The 24,788-nt window shown below is 42.9% G+C and overlaps 1 protein-coding gene across 4 annotated transcripts in view; it reads left to right on the forward strand.

The window, feature by feature from the left end:
- Positions 1-204: 204 nt before the first annotated feature.
- PPP2R5E (protein phosphatase 2 regulatory subunit B'epsilon) overlaps positions 205-24,788 on the forward strand; it is a 107,836-nt gene continuing 83,252 nt past the window's right edge. For 3 of the 4 annotated variants that reach the window (XM_024194430.3, XM_024194431.3, XM_024194432.3), the window contains exons 1-2: positions 205-713; positions 3,615-3,778. In XM_024194430.3, the coding sequence (XP_024050198.1) occupies positions 3,622-3,778 (157 nt within the window). In that variant the 5' untranslated portion in view covers positions 205-713; positions 3,615-3,621. The remainder of the gene's footprint in view (positions 714-3,614; positions 3,779-24,788) is intronic. The other variant, XM_024194429.3, reaches the window with a different exon arrangement.

Raw genomic sequence — 24,788 nt, forward strand, 5'->3', positions numbered from 1 at the left:
GGCTCAGCAGTAGCGCCCGGGGGGTGCCCGGCCACCGGTGTGCGCCGCTGCCCCCGTCCTGCCCAGCCCCGTACCTCTGCTCTGTGCTGGCGGCGGCGCTCCCACTTCCCGGCGGCGGGCGCCAATGAGGCGGCGCGTCCCGGCGGCGGCAGGCTGAGTGGGCGTGTGCGGGGGGCGGGCTGTGGGCGGTGGCAGCAGGTTTGGTTGTGTGTGTGTGTGTGTGCCATGGCCGGAGCCCAGTGAGAGTGGCTGACAATAGGAGCGAGCGAGCCTGAGCGCGACCCCGACACAGCCGGGACCCCTCGCTTCCCAGCCAGCCACCGGCAGAGGAGGCCATCCGCGCCAGCCGCAGCGCCCCTCGCCGCGCCCGGCCGCTCGCCCTACCGCGGCTCCTCTCAGCTCGGCCCGCGCTCGGCCGCCCCTCCGCAGGCCCCTCCGCAGGGCTCCGCCGGGAATGTGAGTGAGGCAGCAGCCATCGCAGGCAGGGGGCCGCGCCGAGCGCACGGGACTGAGCGGAGCCCGAGCAGCTGCCTGCCTCTGAACCCGCCGCCAACGCCGCCCTGCGCTGAGGAGGCCGCCGCCGCCGAGGCCTACAGGCTCCTGCAGCTGCAGGGACAGAGCCCGGCGCGCACAACGCTCCGGCCGCTGCCGCCAAGCCCGGCTCACTCCGCCTTCTCCTCCTCGGCTCCGAATTCTCTGCCAGGAGGGTCAAGGTAACTTCACCCCAGCCCCGAGTGGGCAGCGACCTGGCCGCGGCGTGGGGGGAGGGCTGGGGGAGAGCGGGCGGGGCGGGAGGATCGGGGAGCGCTAGAGAAGATGGGGATCACGGGGCGGGGGTAGTAAAGGACAGAGTCCAGCTGTGTTACTTATCCCCTGGTGGATGGAAATGACATCCAACAACACCCGTCAGGATGCGGCTAATTACACCCCTGCTTTCACTGAGTGCTTAGTGGAGGCGCTTGCTCCTACCTAGCCGCTTGCAGTGACATCCATCGGTATTTTTACATTCACTCGCGTTTCCTCGTATTGTTGTCCCCAGCGGTGACAGTGTCTAGTGTATGTCGCTGTGCATTTACCAAAATACTTAAAAATTTCCCGTGTTATAAATAAATACTTTCGTATTGAGAAAGCTATAGTTATAAATGCAGTTATCCACCACTTGTGCTGCGCTCAATAAATAACCTTATTTCCCCCCCCCCCCCATGGAAATAGTGTTTTTCAGTGCATTTAAATGATCATTTAGGAATGTGAAAAAGTGATCAGTGTTTACTGTAATGTTAAGGCTGGATGTAGTCTTGTTGAATTAGAATTAGAATTTAATAATTTATAAATCAGGTGAGAGAAGCTGTTCATAAATTTACAGCAGAGAATAAAGTGTCTTGCTGACAGAATGATCCTGCAATTTGAGTGATCTGCTCTAGTCTTTGTCCGTTAATGGTGTTAGGAATTTCATTTTGAGACTGTACAAATATTTCTGGATAAATGGTTAGATTTATTTTAATAGTTACACGTGACAAGGAGATGAAAACATTTTGCCTCATTAAAAGAAATAGGACTAACAAATCTAGAATCTAAGTGTCATTTTTTGTTGATATTTCCAGAGTCCTGCTGACATAACAGGTAACTTTTTGTGTTTGTATATTTTGAGGGACTCTTCTCTCCCCTTACTTAGGAATCACAAATTGGTTTGTTGAGGTGAAAGCATATATCCATTTCTCCATATAGTTTGTCTGACTTTCCCATGAATCTTGCATGGGGCCTTGATGCCATGGTGATGTTGGCATCTGTTACAGTTGGTAAATAACATCTGTTTCAAGTATAAAAGTGTGTTGCTCATAGTCTATTAAATGTAGGATGTATTATTTGGGATGATAATGAAGCCACACCTGATGAAAAATTAAATTGATACAATAAGAATTGTTTTTCGGTGTTGCCAGCTTCACTGTCCTATATCAAGGGATTCCTCTTGGTTCCTTGAGAAGTTATGTATTTTATATTTTCAGTAGACTGTGTGTGTGTGTGTGTGTGTGTGTAATATATACACACGCGATAAATGAAACCCTCTCAACTTAAAGATGTGGAAAATTAACAATCCTCATCTTTCTAAACATACATAATTTAAAAAAAAATCATACTTATAAAGTATTTTGCATAATAAGAAAAATCCAAATAATGTTGATTTAAATTATTTATGAATCAGATCAGTCCCCAAATATTTTAACAAAATGAGGAATTTTGTTAAATCAAGGTGAACTGCAGGTTGCAAAATCACCTCCCATTAGCAATAGTAGTCCTTTAGATATTTGGAATCAATGGACATTGAGTGCTCTCAGGACCTTCCAAAAACATGCTCTAAGGCCCTGATCCTGCAAACATTTACACACATTTAACTTGACTAATGTGAGTAGCCCCACTGATTAAAGTTGAACACATGTGTAAGTGTTTGCTGGATCTGGGGCTAAATCTTTTTTTCTTAAATCTGTTCTTTCCACTTCACTGAGAAAATGTTGTATAACTTTTTTGACAGAGAAGGTAAGCCTGGTAAAAATCAAGAATTTGCTTGTTGAATTAACCATTTTAGTATATCCTCCAGAAATATTAGAATGTGAAAAAGGAATGTGCAAAGAGATTTGCAATATGAAAGCTGGATATTTCTAGAGTGGAGAATAAATAAGTGACAGGCTACAGGCTTATCTACACTTAAAAGGTAGCAGTGGCGCAGCTGCATCATTACAGCATGCACTGTAGTGCTTCAGTGAAGATGATACCTACACTGATGGGAGGGCGTCTCCCGTCTGAGTAGGTACTCCACTTTCCCGAGAGACGGTAGCTATGTTAACAGGTGAGCCGAGCCCCCCACTTTGACATAGCGCTGTCTACTCGGGAGTTAGGTCAGTATAACTGCATCCTCATGGAGGTGGATTTTCCCCCGAGGGACGTAGTTACACCAACATAACTTGCTAGTGTAGACCAAACCTAAGTCTATCAAGTCTAGTGAACTTTCTTTGGTTTTAAAGTATAGCAGTATATTTTAGTGAACTTAATGTTTCCACAAAACACACGCCTTTCTTTATGGATAGAAACTGAATTTTATTTCTGTTTTTAATTGTCCTAGAAAATAGTTGTGACTTTAATATTAAAATTCATTATTATTTTTGAGCTCCTAGAAGTGTGCATAGTGCTTTGTGAAAACAAGTAAAAGATATTTTGTGACCCAAAAAGCTTATGATCTAAGGTTTTGATCCTGCAGTCAGGTCTACACAGGCATACTCCTGGACCTCTGTCGAGTTCCATAGACATCAACTGATCTCGATGGATACACAGGTGTCTACGTGTGGATCTGATTGCAGAATCAGTGGCTAAATTCAGGCATGATGTAACAAGTGAGGACCATAGACAAAATAGGGGAGAGGATGGACAATAATTACAATAGTACCATGAAGCTACTTCATAAGACCTATATGTAAATTGATGGACCATCTCTCTTTGATGTCAGAAGTGGGTTTTTAGGAGGGATGTGAATGAGGAGAAGGAGGTGGCTCTTGACAAACGCATTTAATCTTTACCTATTTTCATCCACTGGGAATGTATTTATAATGTGTGTTTCCCTTCAGTAGGGATATGTCCTCAGCACCAACCACTCCTCCGTCAGTGGATAAAGTAGACGGATTTTCTCGGAAGTCCGTCAGAAAAGCCAGACAGAAGAGGTCACAAAGCTCCTCCCAGTTTAGGTCTCAGGGCAAGCCTATTGAATTAACTCCTCTGCCGCTTCTAAAAGGTAAGGCTCAAGATCAGTTGTATGATTAAAACATTTTTATTTTACAGCAGACATCTAAATTGTGCTAAAAACTATTGTTGTAACAGAAATTTGAGGGGGAATTTAGCCTGTGAGTGAGAAACAGTTCATGCCATACAAGTATTTATTAAGCTAAAAAAAATTGGCATCAGTTAATATATTTAAAATGAAAACTTGCATCTATGAATGGATATGTGTTTACTGTTTGCAATACTTGTGGAAGTTCTGAATGCTAATACTAACAGAACCATTGCTGGCAGTCTGAAGGCACACAAGCTTTTTGCAAATATTTTAGGTTATCAACGCTTAACATTTAATCCAATGTGGCAATAGTTTTAAATGAGATGATTCATTAGCAGGTGTGAACAATATTAATTTAGCATTGAATTCTGTGATCTGCCAAGCACTTTCTGCAGGGAGCTAAGTGCTCTCAACTCCCACTGATTTTTAGTAAAAGTCTGGGGGGGGCAGAGCAGTTCTTAGAATCATGTTCTTGCAGGGAAAAGGACCTATATATTTTTCATTTTCTCATTCATTCAGCCTTCCAAAACTGTTATTGAAGAGGCTTATGTGATCAAATGCAGATTTCTACATTTTATCATTCTCCTTTTTGTTTTACAAGCGAAGAAAATAAGTACAGTTAACTAAAGTTAATATTAGAGTTGGTCATTGTGGTAGTTGATATTGGAGTTCATAATTCTGGATATTGTCAAGGGTTAGTAGGTTTTGGCCTATCATCTTTGTTTTATTTTGCAGATATGTACATTTCCCACATCCCTTCTCTCTACCTGTCTGATACTTTTGTATTTAGTCAAAGTATTTAAATATGTAAAGGACCTGCTCTGATCAGAATCCTGCCACCCTGTTTGCTCACAAGAATGGAGTAGACACATGAAAAATACACACATATATATGCATCTGTCAGTTGAGAGAAAAACAGGTTGCCTGAATTCTTGTTAGTGGATTACTCAATGGAGTTGTCATTTTTGTAACATGTCTGAACTTTTTTTGTGGAGCTACTAGGGTTTTTAACATCAGGAGCCAAATAACTTTTTTTTAAAATAGTATTTGAATGGTAGGTTAAATTTTCGGCCTGTCATCCTTGACACTTTCCTTTTGAAATACCTACGGCTCTGGTTCATAAAGAGGGACAATTTACCCTTTGGTTAAAATGATTAAATTTTGGAAATTAAATAGATTTACATTTTATATAAAAATGAGCAAACTGTTGCTACAACTGTTATTTCTTATTTGTATTGCAGTGGTTCCTAGTGATTCATTCAAGGAATACACTAGGTACTTTATGCATATATAACAAAAATTTGGTCCCTACTATCTAAGTCTCCAACCCTGCAAACACTTACACACATTCTTAACTTGACTACCATGAGTATACCCATTGAAATCAATGAGGTTACTCATGCTGGTCAAGTTAAGAATGTGTGTAAGTGTTTGCAGGGTTGGGGCCTAACTGTAACTGCAAGAGACAATGTGTGAATACGACAAACATGGAGCACTAAGCATTGGTGCGAGAATTACGATTAGTGTAATAAGCAGTGGTTACAGTGCCCTGTCTTACAAACTGAAGATTTGATCTTGTAAGTTATTTCTCATTGATTTCATGGGGGGGCCTTCATGCTGACACAAGGGTCCACCTGTGATGATTCATTTGTGGGATTTGGGCCTAATACTGCTGCTTCAGATAGGTTATATCCCTATTGAAGGGACACCATCAACTAAAATTCACACTTTTGCTAGAATATACTTTACCTATTATTGTTACCAGTAATACCCAAAATTACTAACGCTGAAAAGAGTGAAAAATATGCATTGCCAACCCTTTGTGTATAGTCAGTTTCACTGTTTCCCTTGGATAGGCTGTTAGGTCCCATTTCTGCAAACTCTTTGACTTGTCTTTAACTTGAAGGATAATTCCATGGACTTCAGTAAATTTCCCACTGACTTAATAATTCCCCCTATTGTTTGTATGGTTCTCTCAGATAGGAATAAGAACACTAATAAGAGCATGTGATTTAAGATATTGATAGATCTTATGGATTCCTATATGGCAGGGGTGGCCAAACTTACTTACCCTCCGAGCCATATATGACAATCTTCAGAAGTTCGAGAGCCGGGGCACGCCTGCTGGGAGCTGCCGGGGGAGCTGCTGCTTTTTCTGCTGCCTGTCCACGCAGAGCTAATACCTAGGAGCTGCAGGGAGGGGCCACTGAGGGATAGGCTCTGACTCCATGGGTGCTCCAGGGCTGGGGGGAAAGCTCTTGGGGGGGAGGGGGGAAAACGACCTTTAAATTGTGCCCCCCATTCTCAGCAGGCACCAGTCATCTGTGGCAGAAGCCCCTAGCCCCACCAGCCCGCTGTAGGGCAGAAGCCCGAGCTCCCTCTCCCCCGCCCGGTCTGATAGGTGGAGAATTGGGGGGGCGTTGGGGGCTCCGCAAGCCGCACTTTAACTGTAAAAGAGCTGCATTCGGCTCATGAGCCACAGTTTGACCACCCCGATAGTATAGTGTGGGTTCTGACCTTAGAGGCTGCCTTCTTGCCTTTTAAAAGGGGCTGTTGAGATTGTCAGAACTGACAGTCCCCCTAGGTTTGGGAGTTTGTGGGAGAGCAGTCTCAATGGAGAGGCCTCATCTCTGGAATTTATATTCCCATCTCAATCCAGTAGTCCAACAACACAGCTTTACTTTGTTGATCTTCAAGTCTTGTCTGTCAATCATGAAAGAATTGGTTTTGCTTGTGTGATGTGTGATTTTTTGTTTGTGTGATTTTTGTTTGGAGGTTATTTTATTTTAATTAACATTGGTTTGCCTCACACATTGTGTTGGTCTTGTTGTAAACATATCTAGAAGTAGATCAATACGGGTGCAAGCTACAAAGGAGAAGTTGGTGGGAAGGAGGTAAAAAAATATACTGTACATATATTTTAAATATCAAGCACTGAAACCTAACCAAAATGCTGCTAGACTTTCCAGACTCTTTCCAGTGCTGCCTTATACTTGTATGTGCGCTTAAGGATGTGCCGAGTGGTGTACACTGTAATTGGATAGGAAAAGAATGTACTGCACGCTGTTTTTTCTGTCATTAAAAATGTGTCTGGTTTCATCGAGTAAAGCAATTGATTTCTCAGGGAGATGAGGTACGTGACGAATGTGAAGTTTTAAATTCAAACTATTTTGTATTACCAGGACACATGTAAGGTACCTCAGGAATAAACACTTCCCCCCCACCTCATTCCATATTCTTTGATACCTTAGTATAATTCTGTTTGCCTGTTCTTTGTTTTTCCAAGGGCAGATCTACACTTAAAATGCTGTAGCGGCACTGCTGTAGCACTTTGGGGAAGATGATACTACACTAACAGGAGAGCTTCTCCTATTGACGTAGATAATCCACCTCCGCGAGAGGTGGTAGCTGTGTCAATGAGAGAAGCCCTTCTATTGACATAGCGCTGTCTACACCATGGATTAGGTCAGTATAACTGCATCACCCAGGGGTGTGGATTTTTCACACCCCTGAGTGACGCAGTTATACCGATGTAAGTTTATAGTGTAGACTTGGCCTAAAACTATTTCACATTTAGGCCAACAACAAGAAATTTCAGCTCAAAGGTTAATTTTAATTTTGGAAAAGTTTTACTTTGCCCAAAACAGAGGGAAAGTCCTCCTTCACCAATCGCAATAGCTTTGCTACTGCGATAGTTTGAAATTTATTAAGGTTCGAATACATTTATCCGATTGTTTAATACCATGGAAACTATTTCTGTAACAGCAAAAAGGAAGCACTGTATACTGAAAACGGAACATTTTTGTTGCACGTTCTGTTATATATATGATTTATTGTATTGTTTTCTTTATAGGTCAAGTTTTATCATGATCTTATAAAAGCCTATCTTTAGGCTAAGTGCTGAAGGTCTTACTGAGGCAAAAATCCCATCAAATTCAATGGGAGTTTTGCCTGAGTAAGGACTGTGGGATGTGGTTTTGGTTTTTCCAAGTACAACTACATTTGATCTCTTATTTGTCTTATCATAATAATATTATTTATCTTCCCTCATTATTATGTCATAATCCCCAATCCTGCAACAATCACATGTATTATTATATAGTGAAAAGTGAAAAACTTAGCTCTTACATTAGTAGTTCTGTTGATTTCATTGGGAATGGATTACTTTGCATTTATATGGTACTTTTCACTTTAGTTACTTGGAATGCTTTACAAATGTCAATACCATTAATAAGTGCCTAAGCTAGATCCTTATTTCTAATGTACGGGTGAAGAAACTGGGGACACAGTGATTCAGTTACTTTCCCCGAGATCACACAGTGCAGTATTGGCACAATTGGGAATAGAGCCAGAACTCCTGACTTACAGTCCTGTGATCTCTCCATTAGACAGTCTTCTTGTAGAATCATAAATATTTGGGATTTAGTTGTGTTTTTCATCTTCAAATGCTAACTAATATATCGGTACTGCAATTGGATCTGCATATGTAGAACCTTGGGACCCTTTCAGAGGCTCATTGACTTTAGTGGCCTCCTTGTGGGCAGAAGGGTCCATCTACATCAGAGGTGGGCAAACTACGGCCTGCGGGCCACATTTGGCCCGCAGGACCCTCCTGCCTGGCCCCTGAGCTCCTGCCCCAGGAGGCTAGCCGCTGTTCCCTCTTTCCCCACAGCCTCAGCGCGCTGTGCTGTCGGTGCAATGCTCTGGGTGGCAGGCTGCAAGCTTTTGCCATGCAGCGCAGCTGCAGAGCCCGAGCTGTAGTGCCGCCAGCCACTGGTGCTCCAGGCAGCGCGGTAAGGGGGCAGGGAACAGGGGGGTTGGATAGAGGGCAGGGGAGTTCGGGGTGGTGGTCAGGGGGCGGGGGTGTGGATGGGGTCGGGGCTGTCAGAGGGCAGGGAACGGTGGGGTTGAATGGGTGCAAGAGTCCTGGGGGGCAGTCAGGAAGGAGGGGGGGTGTTGGAAGGGGCGGCGGGGGACAGTCAGGGTTGGGAGTTCCGGGGGCAGTCGGGTTGGGGGTGGATGGGGCAGGGGTCGCAGGGGGGGGCGGAGGGGCATCGGGGGCGAGAAGGAGGGGGCGGAGGGGCATCGGGGGCGAGAAGGAGGGGGCGGGGGCCGGGCCATGCTTGCCTGTTTGGGGAGGCACAGCCTCCCCTAACAGGCCTTCCATACAATTTTTGAAACTAGATGTGGCCCTGGGGCCAAAAAGTTTGTCCGCCCCGATCTACATGCATAGAGTTCAGGATTGGGGCCATAATCCTTGTTTTACCCCTGTGAGGGAGGCAGGTATTATCCCATGTCTTAAACTTTTACAGTTTTATTTTAAATACTTGTAAACATTACTTCATGGTTTTCTCCAAATCTGTCGTGAAACTCCATCCATTTTCCTGCTCTCTTGTTACTGCATGTGGATTGTTTAAATTTAATTTTTGCATTTGTATATCTGATGGTTATGGAGTGTCTTTTAAAAATGTCTTTAGCTGTCTCCAAAATTTGTGTGCTTCTGGAACATTCCATAAGTGAACTAAATTCCCTTTTTTTGAAACATTTAATATGTGTCTGTTGATCTGGTGTGCTTCTTGCTCTCAAAGGCACTATAGTTCATATCAGCCTAAAAAATAAAGCTTTGAGGCTTCTTCAATTTTAATTTATTTTCTTTTTGCTGTCATGATATCTTAGAAGAAAGGCTAAAAATGGAAGTTAATTGTGAGTGATATGAAGAAATGAACATCCACAGAAATGATGTAATTTTCTTCCATATCTCTGGTAATGTTAAATGTGTGTGTAATTTTTTTCCTTTATTTCATTTTCCATTATGTATTCACAGGTAAATAGGTATAGTATAATGGGATACTCCATATATTCACTGGTTTAAGTTGCTGTGTAGTGAGGAGACTACCCATTCTGTTTTCTTCATTAGGCACTGTATTCCTTTTGAGAAGATGCTAAGATCGATTGCACCTTTCCTTTTTTAAAGTCGTTGTTGTTTTTTTCTTTTAGATGAAAGGTAACTCATATTCACCCAGTCTCTTCCATCAAATCTTTGTTCTTTCTTGGGCCCATTCCTTCAAAGACTTAGTTGTGTGTAACTTCACATGTGAGTAGTTCAGTTGACTCCAATGGGATGTTAATAGGAGTGTTTAAAGGATTAGGGTCTTGGTGAGTGACAGGTTAATATTGATAACCTAAATATAAGCAAATGTCCCCACTTATTACTTCATCTTTATTTTTGGGTAAGCCCTGTCCTTATCTTAGAGCAAAGATACAAGGGAACTCAATGATTGGTCAGAGGGAATAACCTCTACACTTGTTGGCTGTCTCTAGTCTGTAGGGGAATGATTGGTGATTCCAGATACAGAAAAAGGGGCAGCATTTGCCCCTTGGTAAATTGCCTATAACTAATTATTAAGTAGGTGGGATAGTAAAGGTGCGTAGTCTTTTTTTTTTTTTTTTCTTTTCTTTTTTTCCCCCTAGTACTTTTATAAATATCCGCTCCTGATAGGTTTTAGATCAGTGGCTTTTTCTAGTGTGTATACAAATTTGAAAATGTGCATGTTATCATATTTGGTTATTTAATGAAGCAGCAGGTTTTTCAGCCTTACATAGAATGTATGAATCTCTGTCATTCTGCGGTATTCTTTGTACTATCATTAATTAGCTTTCTGTTATGTTTGCATTGCTTGAAAAGTAATTATGATTCAATAGTCCTGTTTTTAAAAAGCCTCTTGACTTTTTTGTGCTGTGTTCTTAATTATATTGGTATGTCTTACTATTTTTAAGTCACTATTTCTTGAAAATATTGGGAAAAATTCTCCTCTCCAATCCATGAGGTGGGTCTTAACTGTGATTTTCTTTTTAGACTATCAAGTGTGTACATATGGAGCACTTGTACTAATGTCAGTTTTGTGCATATAAGGAGCATAACCTACTTGTATTGGGATCTTCCTAGACAACTGGAGAGGAGAGATGCTTTCCAAATATTTTCCAGCTATTTTAAAACAAAAAGTAGAAGTAACAGGTGTGGCTGTACAGTATTATTGTTTGTATTGCTGGTTTCTTTGTGCTAGTTATTCAGTAAACACATAGGAAGAGATGGTCCGTGCCATGAGGAGCTTGCAGTGTAATTTAACATAAATAAGGTTACGTTTATGTCACGGAGGTCATGGTTATTTTTAGTAAAGGTCACGGACATGTCACGGGCAATAAACAAAAGTTCATGGAAGCTGTGACCTGTCTGTGACTTTTGCTGCTGCGGCTCCATGGTTTCCCCCACCACCGGTTGGTGGCTGGGAGCTGTGAGGTTTCCCCTCTGCCCCTGGCAGCTGGAAGCTGCAGGGGGCTCCCCGTCCACCTACAGTGGCTGGGAGCTGCAGAGTGACCATATTTCCCCAAAGAGAAAACGGGACACCGAGAGCCTCTAGCCCAAGGCGTTCTCTCCCCACATTCCGTGCAAGACTGTCGCCCGTCGCTGGAACCCTGAGGAGGACCCCCTGAGGAGGACCCCCTCAGGAGTCTGTCACCTGTCGCTGGAACCCTGCCAGGGGCCCGCTGCCCACTAGCTCCAGAGTCCCGCAGTCCCTTGGGCTGAAGCAGAGAATGTCATGGAGGTCTCTGGAAGTCACAGGTTCTAAGTCTTTAAAAGTATTGAGTTATTGTAGTTTTAAAAAAATTATTTTGGCTCCTGACCTAGCTGTCGTCACTAGTTGACTGATATTTTGTAAGGGGGGGCGGGGATTGAGGGATGATATGAAAGTGTAAGATCAGTATATTCCCAGTGTTAAAATATTCACTTTCAGGACTGATCTCCCAATTAGGGAATATAATTAAGCATTCTAATACAAAATTGTATTCAGAAAATGCCTGGTGCTGACAGTGTATGATCAGAAAGATAATTTGAAGTTGTATATTAGTTAGAGAACTGGTTTGTTTTCAGATTTTGATTAAAACAGTGAAATGTACATAACATTTGCATTCTTAATCCCTTATCTATTTTATGCTGTTTGTTGTAAACAGTAGTTAGAGATAAATGTTATAGTTTAAGCTGTGGCAGGGAAACACAATTCTTAAATTACTCTTTTTCCATATGCTCAGGAACAGCTCACAGGAGAAATCGTATCTCTTGCCTTGCAGTGTACTTAAAACTAGATTTAAACCAGTGCAAGAAAGTGTAAGGCACGTTCTTCTATGCTACCGAAGCCCATTTTGCCCTGGGGGAGGGGAACAACTTTAAAGGTGTCATAAAGCTTGTGGGCAAGGGTGATAAAGTACACTGTATCAGTTCTCACAGTGGAGAGATGTAAATAGTGGGGTTTCTCAAAGATCTGTATTGGGACCAGAGCTGTTCAACACATTCATAAATGATCTGGAAAAGGGGATAAACAGTGAGGTGGCTGGAACCACGTTTTGTAGGCGATAAAAAATTCCTCAAGATAACGGTAGTTAAGTTCAAAGCTGATTGTGAAGATTTACAAAGGGTTCACACTAAACAGGGTGACTGGGAGATGAGATGGCAGATGAAATTCAATTTTGATAAATTCAAAGTAATGCATATTGGAAAAAATAATCCCAGCTATACATACAAAATGATAGGTTCTAAATTAACTGTTACCACTCAAGAATGAGATCTTGGAGTCACCGGATAGTTCTTGCAAAACGTGTTCAGTGTGCGGTGGCAGTCAAACAAGCTAACAGATTGTTAGGAACCGTTAGGAAAGGTATAGATAATAAAACAGAAAATTTAATAATACCCCTATATAAATCCATGGTACGCACACACCTTGAATATTGCATGCAGTAATGGTTGCCCCCTCTTAAAAAAGATATACTAGAATTGGAAAAGATACAGAGAAGGGCAACAAAAGTGATTAGGAGCGTGGAACAGTTTCCATATGAGGAGAGATTAAAAAGACTGGGACTTTTCAGCTTGGAAAAGAGACAACGAAGGGGGGATGCGATAGAAATCTATAAAGTCATGAATTGTATGGAGAAAGTGAATAGGGAATGTTATCTACACCTTCACATAACACAATAATTGGTGGGAGGGGGGGGTCACCCAATTAAATTAATAGCCAGTAGGTTTAAAACAAACATAAGGAAGTATTTCTTTACACAAAGCATAGTCAACCTGTGAAACTCATTACCATGGGATGTTGTAAAGGCCTAACGTATAACTGGGTTCAAAAAAGAATCAGTAAGTTCATGGAGAATAGGTCCATCTATGGCTATTAGCCAAGATGGTTAGGGACACAATTCCATGCTCTGCATGTCCCTAAACCTCTGATTGCCAGAAGCTGGGACTGGACGAGAGGGGATGGATTACCCGATGATTGTCTGGTCTGTTTATTCCCTCTGAGGCACCTGACATTGGCCACTGTCGGAAGATGTCGGACTAGATGGACCATTGATTGCTCAGGCCCTACTGGGTCAGACCATTCTTATGTTCTAAGGCAGGGGTTCTCAAACTCGGGGGTGGGACCCCTCAGGGGGTCGTGAGGTTATTATATGGGGAGTTGCGAGCTGTCAGCCGGCACCCCAAACCCTGCTTTGCATCCAGCATTTATAATGGTGTTAAATATATAAAAAAGTATTTTTAATTTATAAAGGGGGTCACACTCAGAGGCTTGCTATGTGAAAGGGGTCACCAGTACAAAAGTTTGAGAACCACTGCATTAAAAACACCTGAAAGATGTGATGGTTTTCTTTAAAACATTTTTTTTTTTTTTTTTTGCGGGAGTATGTGTTTGAAATTTTGTCTAGGTTTTGCCGGCAAATCTTGTGGATGTCTTGGAGGTATGTATTGTGAGGTCTGACAATACACCATCCACCGCCACCCAAAAGAGTGATCTCACTGCTTTGTGTCACTCCATCCTGGCCCTTTTTCTGTCACTAGGGACCTCTGCCTCATTTGCACTGTCATAGGTCAAGTTTAACCCTGGTTTGATTTCTGTTTCTTACTGTATATGCTGATATCAGAACTGTTGTACTTTCAGGTTTTAAAATACTGGTTGCAATCTGGTTCTTGATGTGTGTTGCTTTCAGGGTTATGTAAGTATTGTTTTGCAGGTTATATTGTATTAGAAAGGGTACTGTTGGTTGGATATACATTACTGTAAAATCAACTGGTATTTGGAATAGCTTGGAAATTGGGTCAGAAATGATTCAGGGTCAGGGAGATGTAATATTTCTACTTTCCTTTTATGTAGAAGCTCTAAGCATCGAATGAGAATACATAAACTTCTGTTTGGTTTTCTCTAGAAATTGTTTAGATTCTCTTCACTCAGGATGTTTTTAAAATTTCTGCAATATGGCTTAGATATGTTGTGAATAATCTTTTTGTAAAGAGACTGATCTCTCCAAGAAGTATTGTACAGTTTTAATTTTGAACAGTTAACTCCTGTGGTTAACATGGTAGCTTATATTTTCCATTTGTTCAGTTCCATTTGTTTCTAGTTGCAAAGTTTGAAAAACCTGTTGTTACAACCAGACAAAGTTTAGCCAATGCAGCAAATTTAATTTAATTGCTGGATGTTTTGAGGGCTACATGCTATAGATGGGAGGCTTATTATCAGAGATATTTTCAAATAGTATTTTAGGGTTAGGCTATTCTTTGAGGAGCAGACTTACGTTTTCAATTAGACTAGCTGGTCTATGAGGAAAACACTCCTAAATTGGAGGATTAAGACAGTTATCTTTCCCCTCTTCAATTTTCCTTGTCAGGCCCCCCGCCCCCCTTCTTTTTATCACTTTTCTCCTCACCTTCCTCCACTTTTCTTCCCCCCCTCTTTTTCTGTCCTCTGTGGGCCGCAGTGTTTTTGCAGCCACTAGAGGGTGCAATGTTCTCTCGCATGTGAACAATAGCATTCCATACTATGAATGCTTGGGATGGGTTGGCAGGGGTTCTCAAAACTTCATTGCATTGCTACCCACTTCCAACAACAAAAATTACTACACGACCCCAGTGTCCTGTATTACTCTAGATTCTAGAGTCTAGAATCAGGGCCGGCGTTAGGGGGCGATAAGCAGGGCAGTTGCTCATGGTCCCATTCCAGAGGGGGCCAAGTGAAGCTAAGTTGCTCATGTGTTGCCTTCAGGCTCAGGCTTCAGCTTCTGCCCCTGGTGGCAGGGTGTCTAACAGCAGCCCTGGTGACCCCACGTGATCCACAGTTTGAGAACCGCTGGGTTAGAGTGATCCTTCCAATCACAGTCAATAAAATTAGCTGCTTGAGTAAGACAAATAGTCTGTTCTTCATCTTACTGAGGTCCACAGATCTGTTACAGTGAGGTTTTTCAGTCTGCTTGCAGCTGCTTTGGAGGCTGGACCAGATTTATCAGACCCTTTCAGGAAGGGGTTTGTCTATCCCTTTGAAGAGCACGCTAGTTTCATTCTGCCTTCATAGCTTCAGTTAGACAGTTCCATGGCAGAGCTTCTTCCCCCTTTCCTCTTTAATAGAATAATTTACCCACTCATTTCTTGATTGTTTATTGGCAGAGGGAATAGATGCATTCTTTCCCTGGTGCTGAGACACTGAGGTGGCTGCAGCCCCTGCTTATCCACATGAAGTGCAGAATGGTGAACAAAGCATGGAAGAGGGAAATGCAAAAAACGTGTGCCTCTCTATTACTTCCCTAATAGAGTCCCTGTGTCCACTGTTGACAGAAACCAGCCCCTTCACAGGCAATTCATTCTGGGCAGGGATCACTCCAGTTACTTCCCCAGGGCAAGGAAAGGCCCACTTGGCTGCAGAGGAGAAGGTGCAGCTGAGGAAGTGGTCGCTGGTTCCCACTGAGGGGAGCAGTGCCAGAAGAGTGTCCCTAGTGCGTTGGGGAAGTTTGTGGGTTTGTGGCAGAGCCATAACTGTGGAACATGGAACAGCTCAACAATTGCCTGAAACTGTGGATGGAAGACAGTGCGTGAACCAGGGAGATTGTGGTAAGGGGCCTTATAAATAGACCTGTCTGCTTCCTTATACCCTCACTTCCTTCCACTGTACCAGGGCTTCGTTTAGCCCGTATTTTTGTTTGCCCTAAACCAGATGGGGTTTCCCTTGCAGCCTGCTCCAGGATACCCACTAAACCTGCTGGGTTTGATATAGGTCTTAGCAGGGAAAACAGACTGAACCTCTTAATCTTAGATTAATGAGCACATGGGATCTTTCCTCTGGGTCAGGCCTAACCTGGGGCCCTTCTGCTGTCAGGAGAAGATTTGGACGCTTGGTTCTATCTCAGGAATAGCCAAAGGAAGTCCTGGCAAGAAAAGGCCTCTCAGAAGAAAAGAGAAGTGAAACCACTGATCATCACTTGGATTGCAGAGGGAATTTTCTCTGTACCCTTCAGACTTGGAAGAAACTAAAAATGCCCCAAGAAAACAGCCTCTGAACACGCATCCAAACTCTCAGGTTTTCCCTACTTTCAGAGAAAGTGCTGGAAAATTGGAAGCATACATACACAGATGTGTTCCCTTGTTCTCTGTAAGTCTTGGAGTCTGATTATCAAAAGCATATCAGGTCATCAAGAATACAGACATGCCCAAGAAACAGAGACATGGTGCAGCTCACTCCTTGGTCTAGGAGAAGAGCCTTAAGAGAATAAAATCTCAGGGCAAACTATTCCAGACAATATCTTTTAAAACTTTTTTTTTTTTTTTAAAAAAAGGCTGTTAGCCCCCTCCTTTCTTTCTCTCTAGATGAGCCCCGATAGGAAGTTCAAGAGAGAGTGGAATGAAACAATATGAAAGTATTTCCCTTCATTTTTCAAACTACGTTCCTGTAAATACAACCATAATGAATGCTGGGAATACATAGGGAAACAAGGCTAAGCAGATTAACAAAGAGGTTTTGTAATATCTATCAGTCTACCTATCTACACTGCTCTTTCCTCTCTCAGAAAGGATAAAGACATTTCCTTTGTAGGAGCTTTCCTAATCAAGGCTTCTACAGATAAGAGGGCTGCTGTGACCCCCAGAAGAAATTACAAGTTGACCTCAGAGCATCACTGTTCTTTTGCCCAGTCGATCCTAGTATGAACAGGCATGCTTTCTAATTTAGGTACTTACATGGCCCCCATCACTGTAGTATTTGAGTGTCTCATAACTTATACCCTATATTTATCCTCACAACATGCCTGTGAAGTAGGGTTGTGCTGTCATATATATTTTTCAGACGAGGCACTAAGGCACCGAGAGACTAAGTGACTTGCCAAAGGTCTCTCTCAAAGTTTGTGATGAAACAGGAAACTGACCTGATTCTCCAAACAAATTTGAAAAACACTGAAATTCAAGACAGGCTTTGAAGGCAGTCATGTGCAGAGCTAACTTTTCTATGTTGATGGATTTGAAGAGGCTTGTTTACCTGTACATCCTTTTAGCAAGTTCATCTATTTTGCCTTTGTATGGCATTATTTCCAATAAAAATCTTGCCCCTTGGAATGGTCACAGTTCCCAGAGTATTCATAAAGGTGCTTGTGGTCTTCAGACAAGAAGAAGCCTATGTATACCTTCCCTGGATGAATTGCTAAACTGAACTCAGGCCAGAGACAAAGCATTACAGACAATCAGCATGCAGCTTAGATCCTGGCGGATAACTCTTCATTCTAAATTTAGAGAAGAGCCAGATGACTTATGCCAGTTGATTTTTTTTTATTTCGGAGTAGAGTTAGGCATTCTACATTTTAGGGAAGAGGCAAGAAGGCTCATGTGGTAAATCAACGACGGAGAGATCTCAGTACAGTCTCTTTTGTTTGTCTTAAGAATGATGGTATCACATTTATATACACAGCAGAGAGTCCAAGCCACATGGGCATTTAGTTACCCAAACAAGAATAAGGCAAAATATAGATCACATTGAAAGTTTAGAAAAATGCTATATGCCCCACAGTAAATATATGAAGAAAATGCCCTCCACGAAGTACCAATGCAAACACACACATTTATTCTTTTATCTTTTTAACACTTCCTTCTCTGTCCTGCAATTCAAGCAAAGTCCAGCATGCAGAGGGAAGAGTGGATTTTCTAGCACAAATCCAGCAGCTTTCCAAGGAAGAGTTTGGAGGTGGAGGAGAGGAGAAGCTCCTGTGTTTTCATAACTCACCAAGAATGGTTGCAGGCCCCACTCTTTCCATTGTTGTCAGGGAAAGTACTGCTTGGTGAGGGCTTTGAAGATCTTGGATGCAGTAACAGTCATAGTGCCCCTGCGGGGACATTTGGCTAGTGAAAAGGGAGGGTAGTCCTGCTACCGTTGCCTGCTCAGAGCATTTGGAGATTGTGGACTTGAGAACTGGTCTAGGTGTGAGAAGAATAAGGACTGCCAGGCTAGGCATCTGATCCTCCACATCAGATATGGTTGAGGGAAGCTGTGGTTGGTTCAGGAGTATGTGTGGGATCAGGAGTTGCAAGCCTGCAAATGCTGTTCACTGTCTGGTGCAAGACATTTAGGCTGCCTGTAATGGCAATTAAATCCACATGGGCAACCATATGTTGTGGCAGAAGAGGTTGCAAGAACACTTTTGAGAAGGAATCTTCCTGCAAATCAAATTGGGGGTATAGCAGTCAATTACCATTTAAAAAAAAAAAAGAGAGAAAAAACCTATTAAATGATGCCCAAACAAAACAAAAGCAAAACCACCACCCTATATTGATTGGTTGGCATTTTGGGATCCCACTGACGCTTTATTTTCTACATTATTTTAATTTATGGAGTATTTTTATATATGTCCAGGTACGCTGCCCAGGCTATGAAACTGGTGAGGATCTTTGTTCTTTGATGCTAGGAATGCAGTATATACTTCAGGGCTGGGCATGTGGCAGGTATTATTAACAGAATCGCTTGTTTTCAGTGAAAGAGCTTTTTGGCTCTTTGCCCATAATGCAATGTAGAGACCTAGAGTGAGGCCTGCGCATCTCTGGATAAGAGGCATCTGAGAAGTTTGGCACTGGTGGATCAATCTTTGGCCCCAAGCACCTGTGGTGCTTCCATGGTGGGCTTACCCAGTTCTTTGTCTTTCAGGGAGACTGCTGGATTCTCTGTGCCTCATTCCTTTGGAATGTTCCTTCTGGAGCCTGCGGAGCAAAGCCTTGCTCACTCCGCAGTAGCCTCATATATAGCAGCTATTTCATGCAGACCCCTGGGTGCAAGTACCATGATCCATGTAGGGTTTTCATTCTGTGCCTACATAGGAGTCCCTTTTCTTGGATACTGCCCTTTCCATGGCCTTATTAGCTGTGGAGTCTGAGGTAGACCCCATCCTATAGCCCTTCTCATGGATAGTTTGAAGGATTTTGACCTTCACCTCCATTTCTCTAAAACAGGTTAGTTTTGCACTGAATCAATGGTCTCCATGAGGTGGCCTATAGTTTGGTCTGCCAAGTTGCCACTTTGTCATCCTATTTCCATTGGTAACTTTTGAATATTGATCTTCTGTTCTTGCATGGCTTACTTTCCCTCTCACTCAATATCAGTTTTCAGCTGTGTAGAAGGAGGAACTCAGTTTTGTAGGGCAGGACCAGATAGTCTTTGACTAACTCCTTTAGGATCAGATCCGCAAAGTTTGTTGTATGGCTGGATTTTCTGAGGTCAGGGATCTGGTAGGTGACACTCCATCTCCTTTAGGACATAGGTCCAAATGGATTTGACATCCCTTTCATCAGCTGGCAGAGCAATTCATTACCTGGCTTTCCTATTCCCTCCCACTTTTTTTTTCTCTCCTCACGCAGACTAAAAGAGCTAGTGGCAGGAGGCCAGATGCTGAAACGTAAGGGATGTTTCATGCAGCTCCACCTAGCTTCTTTGTCCAGGTGCATGTGACTTTCAGATGCTGGGGAGCTGATGTAGTCAATTAGGTAGTCTTTGAATTGAAAAGTGATTGTGGGGTATGACAGCTAAGCCCTAGGCTAGCAGCCTATGTAGTGGTAGGTCCTATCAGCAGTGTCAGAAACCTTTTTTTTAGCAGGGTAGTTATTGGGTTGGTGGTTGGTGTAAGCTCAGGAGGAAAACAACTGTAAAGGAAAGGGGGGAGGGTTGAGAAAAGAGCCCCAGCTAAGGAAAAAGCAGGGGGATGAAAAGAGAGCGATTCCTAATGTCTAAAAAGCCACAGGAAGGCGCTGAGAAGCTTACCACAAAATGTTTTGATAGCGTAGCATCTTGCAACATTGTGTGGTGGAGAGTGGGGCTGGAAGGCACCCTCTTCCATCTGGCATGGCCATTTCATCAACTGCTCTGTGCCCCAGTTGGCCAATCCAGGAGCCTGTTGCAGGAACCTGGATTTACCCAGTGAGAGACCTCTTCCTCTTAGGGTACGTCTTCACTACCCGCCGTATCGGCGGGTAGCAATCGATTTATCCAGGATCGATATATCGCGTCTCGTCGATCCCCAAACGCGCTCACCGTCGACTCCGGAACTCCACCAGAGCGAGCGGCGGTAGCGCAGTCGACGGGGGAGCCGCGGCCGTCGATCCCGCGCCGTGTGACCCCAGGTAATTCGATCCAAGATACTTCGACTTCCCCCCCCAGTGTAGACCAGCCCTTAGAGACTGGTTCCACAGGGCAGCACAGGGATATGACCCTCTCTCTCACTGTTTCCCTGCACTCCCACTTGGCGGGGAAAGTTGGTGTTCCTTAACATGTCTATCAGGGTTTCCACTCTACTGGGGCAGGTTAAGAGCATTTCTGACCCACTTTCCCCAAGCACACAACTCCTTCACTCGTAACATCCATTTAAACCTGGGAGAGAGGTGCTTTTTTATACTTCATGTCCATCGGGGCAGCCTTTGTGGCAGTCACATTCATTAGAAGTGTCACCTCGCTAACATCAAACACAAACTATTCATCTTTGCATTTAAGGCCTTTCATGACTATTCTCACCCTACTGCCTATCTTTTATATTCTGTCAAGGTTTCCACTCCCACTTCTGCTATGCCAATGTTGCTAGCCTTCATCACTCATATGTTAAAATTTCAAACAAACACCTTTTGCTTTCTGTCATGCCACCTCCTCTGCATGGGAAGAGATCTCTGTAAACATATGTAAAGTCACCTCATTGTCTTTTCAATTCCCTCCTTAAAACTCTCCTTTGCTGTGGTGCCTGCAAAAACTTGACACTACTTAAGCAGCTTGTGTGCTGTGACTGCTTTTTACCATGCTAACGAGGATTGTTTCATTATGTCCTTATGCTCCTGTTTGTTTGTGTCTTCCTGCAGTCTCTTGTTTTAGGGCTAGTCTACACTAGAAGCGCTACAGTAACGCAGCTGCAGCACTGTAGTGTGTCTAGTGAAGATTCTCTATGCTGACAGGAGAGAACTCTCCTGTCGGCATAATAAAACCACATCCTTGAGAGGTGGTAGCTCTCCTGCCAACATAGTGCTGTCCACCCTGGCGCTTGGGGTGTGGCATATTCACACCCCTGAGTGACATAAGTTATACTAACATAAACTGTAGTGTAGAGAAGACCATATACTTGGATGGAAAGCTCTTTGGGGCAGGAGCAGTTTGCTGTTTATGTGTTTGTACAGTGTCTAGCATGGTGGGACTCTTATCCATGATTGAGGTCCCAAGGTGCTACTGTAGTACACATTATTAATAAGAAGTGTGTTGGAGCTGAATCTGTAGAGATTCAACGCTGTCCCTTCCTGTGGCAGTTCTGAGACTCTGTCAAATTGCAGAAATCTCTAGTTTGATACAAAAAGGGGGGAAAAAACCTCATTTTGAGCAGAAGCTTCTTAATTTATTTTAAGAGCCATTGCAGGATTAAAGCCTCCTCTATAAAGCCCTCATTTCCTTGAGCTGCTTAAGAAACAAAATGTATAACATAAAATAAACCAACAAAAAGTACATATGGTTTGAAGTTTCCTCTTGAAGGAATGGAGAGCAGTTTTTCCTCTGCCAACCCTCAGTCCTTCAATCCAACTGGCCTGTTTTATATAAATTTCAGTAAATTAGCTGCAGCTGCCTTGACCTCATCCGTCAAGCTCATGAGAGGATTCTTCTTCTTTCCAGACAGATATCTCCTCATTTTGCTAGAGAAACCTTGGTGGGGGTTCAAAGGGAAAGGTGATGAAGATATCTGTCATGGCATCTGTACTGCCAGTCAGACTTCCATGTGTACAAGTTAGTACTCAAAGCTGATTCTATTTTTCATGAGGTCCACACCATCTTTCCCAGAAGCAGGAGATTGTTACTATATTTCCAATCCAAACCATTGTGTTATTCAAAGGTGAAGCGATGTCACATTCTGGACTTACATAGAGCTCTCAGGATGTACACGAGTGCACAAACTCTTCTGTAAATCTAACTCCTCTGTGCTTTATCATCCTTCACATTGTTTAGAGTTATTTCAGTAATGGTGAAATGTGCTGAACCTTCTTGGTAGTAACAAGCAGAGGTGAATGCGTTTTCTTGGTTTTCAAATAAATATTACGTTTGAGGATTTTAAAAATTAGTTTAAACCAGATTTATAGAAAAACCCCATAAGTACATTGTGACAGGTTTTCCCTGGGGTGCCACCTGGAACTGGGGTACCACTGAGCCCTTTGACCCACCAGCCTTGGCTCCCTCTCACAATGTGCTGCTGTGACAAGCTGCAGACCTGCTCCCGATCCTACACTTCCTCCAACATTGACACAGGTAGGGACACACCCTGCTGCAGTTACATGCAGGTTCTATGACCAGCCATTGTATGAACCAACAATAGAGAGGCTATAGCCAAAATAACCACCAGCTTCCCAGTTTAGGAACCCCCCACAGGAGTATAAACCCCCAATTATACCTTCTTGCACTGCACAGGGAACTGTACAGCATAAGCTCATAGAGTTCGCCCCTCCCTCAATGTGGAGAGGAAATGCAACAGCCTCCTGAGGTAAGGTTCCCAAGCACTTCACTCCAAACTTACTGATTTAGATTAAAACATAAAATAAGTTTATTATCTACAAAAGATAGATTTTAAGTGATAGCAAACAGATCAAAGCAGATTACCTAGTAAATAAACAAAAACACAAACTAAACTTAACATACTAGACAGATAGGATTTGAATTAAAACCTGACTGATGGTACAAGCAGGCTGCAGATTCTTAAGGCACAAGCTACACTTGCTTTGCAGCTTGGAATCCCCAGGTTTTCATACACAGGCTAGATATGTCTTTAGCCTGGGTCCAGCACTTCCTGCAGTTCAGTCTTTGTTACTCAGGTGCTTTCAGGAATCCTCTTGTGTGGAGAGTGAAGAACAACAGATGATGTCACTCCCTGCCTTATACAGCTTTAGCATATGGCGGGAACCCTTTTGTCCCAAACTCAGTTTGTGGGAAAACACTGACATCCCAAGATGGAGTCCAGAATCGTCTGGCCTGGTTACATGCTCTTGCATACCGTGTTGAGTCATAGCAGCCATTACTTACAAGCTGTCTGGAATGTTCACAGGAAGGTTAAGTTCTTCCAGGGTCCATTGTCTTTGCTGATGGGCCATCATTACTCTCTGGCTTCTTCATTGTTGTACCAGAAAGGCTAGTTGTGGGTGTCACCCAGAGTAAGTACGATTGAAATACAGAGACATAGTCAGTGTTCCTAACTTTAGATACAAAAATGATACATGCATACAAATAGGATAATCATATTCAACAAATCATATATTTTCCAATGACACCTCACATGACTGGTCTTGTACAAAATGCATCATAATTATGCCATAATCATATCATATGATCACTGTGAAGAATATGGGGTGCAGTGTCACATTTGTAATATAGAATAATAATACCTATGTGATTTCCCCTTCCCCCTCAAAGATTGTTTTTCTTTTTAGAAGTTGCAATTTGACATTGGGGAGTTTTTTTTAGGCTCCAACTCAGTGAAGCATTTCGCTACATTTCATAAAGTGTAAATATTAGTGTTTTGTCAAGCCTAGTTTTAAATATCCCAAGCTTATCTCATATCCCTTGTTAAACTATTCCATAGCCTAATAAAGCTCTTTATCTGTTATCTTAACAGATAAAGCACAAGATGGGGATACTAGTTGGTGTCTGCTATAGACCACCAAATCACACTAGTGAACGATGACCGTCTCCTTAAGCACTTATCTATAATGTGTAAGAAGAAAAACTGCTTGTTCCCCATGATCAATCAGAGTAAACATATGCTTTAGGTCTCATGGTATCATACTAAAACATCCTCAGAATTTCTAAAGGTTATATATGACAATTTCCTAACTCAAAAAGTGTTGCATACAACATGGGGGTATTCTATACTAGATCTTGTCTGAGCTTGGGGAAGTGAGAAGTTAGTTGAGATGGGCTGGAGCTGTCGTTGTTGCTGCTGTTAAAGTCCAAGCCTGTTTCCTAGAAAACAAAACAAGACTCTCTCTCTTTGAGTCTCACTGCTGGAAAAACACAGGCACAGCACACAATCTTATCAGCCACTCCAAGACCTGACAACTTTTACCAGCATCAGGCTGTGTTAGGCATTGCTTTTAGCTGCCTTTCTGGTAACAGGCTTATAGCAGTGTTGCCAAATATACAGTCTTGTCAGGCTAAGCCAGACTCTTATTGAGAGAGGGAAAAAGGAGAGCGATAGGAAAGACAAGAAATAAATTGGGGATGGAAAAGGACACGTTGGGGTGAGGGGAAACAAAGTCTCACATCCCAGGTTGGTATTCAGGATTTAGCTGGAGCCAGTGGAAGTGGTGATGTCATCTAGGTCCTTCTCTTTAGCCCATTCTGCTCAGGACATCTCCCAGCATTAGGATGAAGAAGGCAGAATGGTGTCTTGTTGGATCCTGGGTTCCTAGGAGATGGGGGGTAGCAGCCATGATGGTGAAGCTTGCTCTTTCCTGTTCTCATAGAAATGTAGGGCTGGAATGGACCTTGAGAAGTCATCAGGTTCGGCCCCCTGTGCACAGTCTTTTGTCTCTGTTAGCCAGTGATTTTTACCTCAAAAGTCTAGTCTTTTAAGGACTTCAAATGGGAGTGCTGGGTGGAATAGTCCATCTTCTCTCTAT

This window comes from Terrapene carolina, unplaced genomic scaffold, assembly GCF_002925995.2.
Source record: "Terrapene carolina triunguis isolate 2854851 unplaced genomic scaffold, T_m_triunguis-2.0 Scaffold189, whole genome shotgun sequence".
Classification (NCBI taxonomy): Eukaryota; Metazoa; Chordata; order Testudines; family Emydidae; genus Terrapene; species Terrapene triunguis.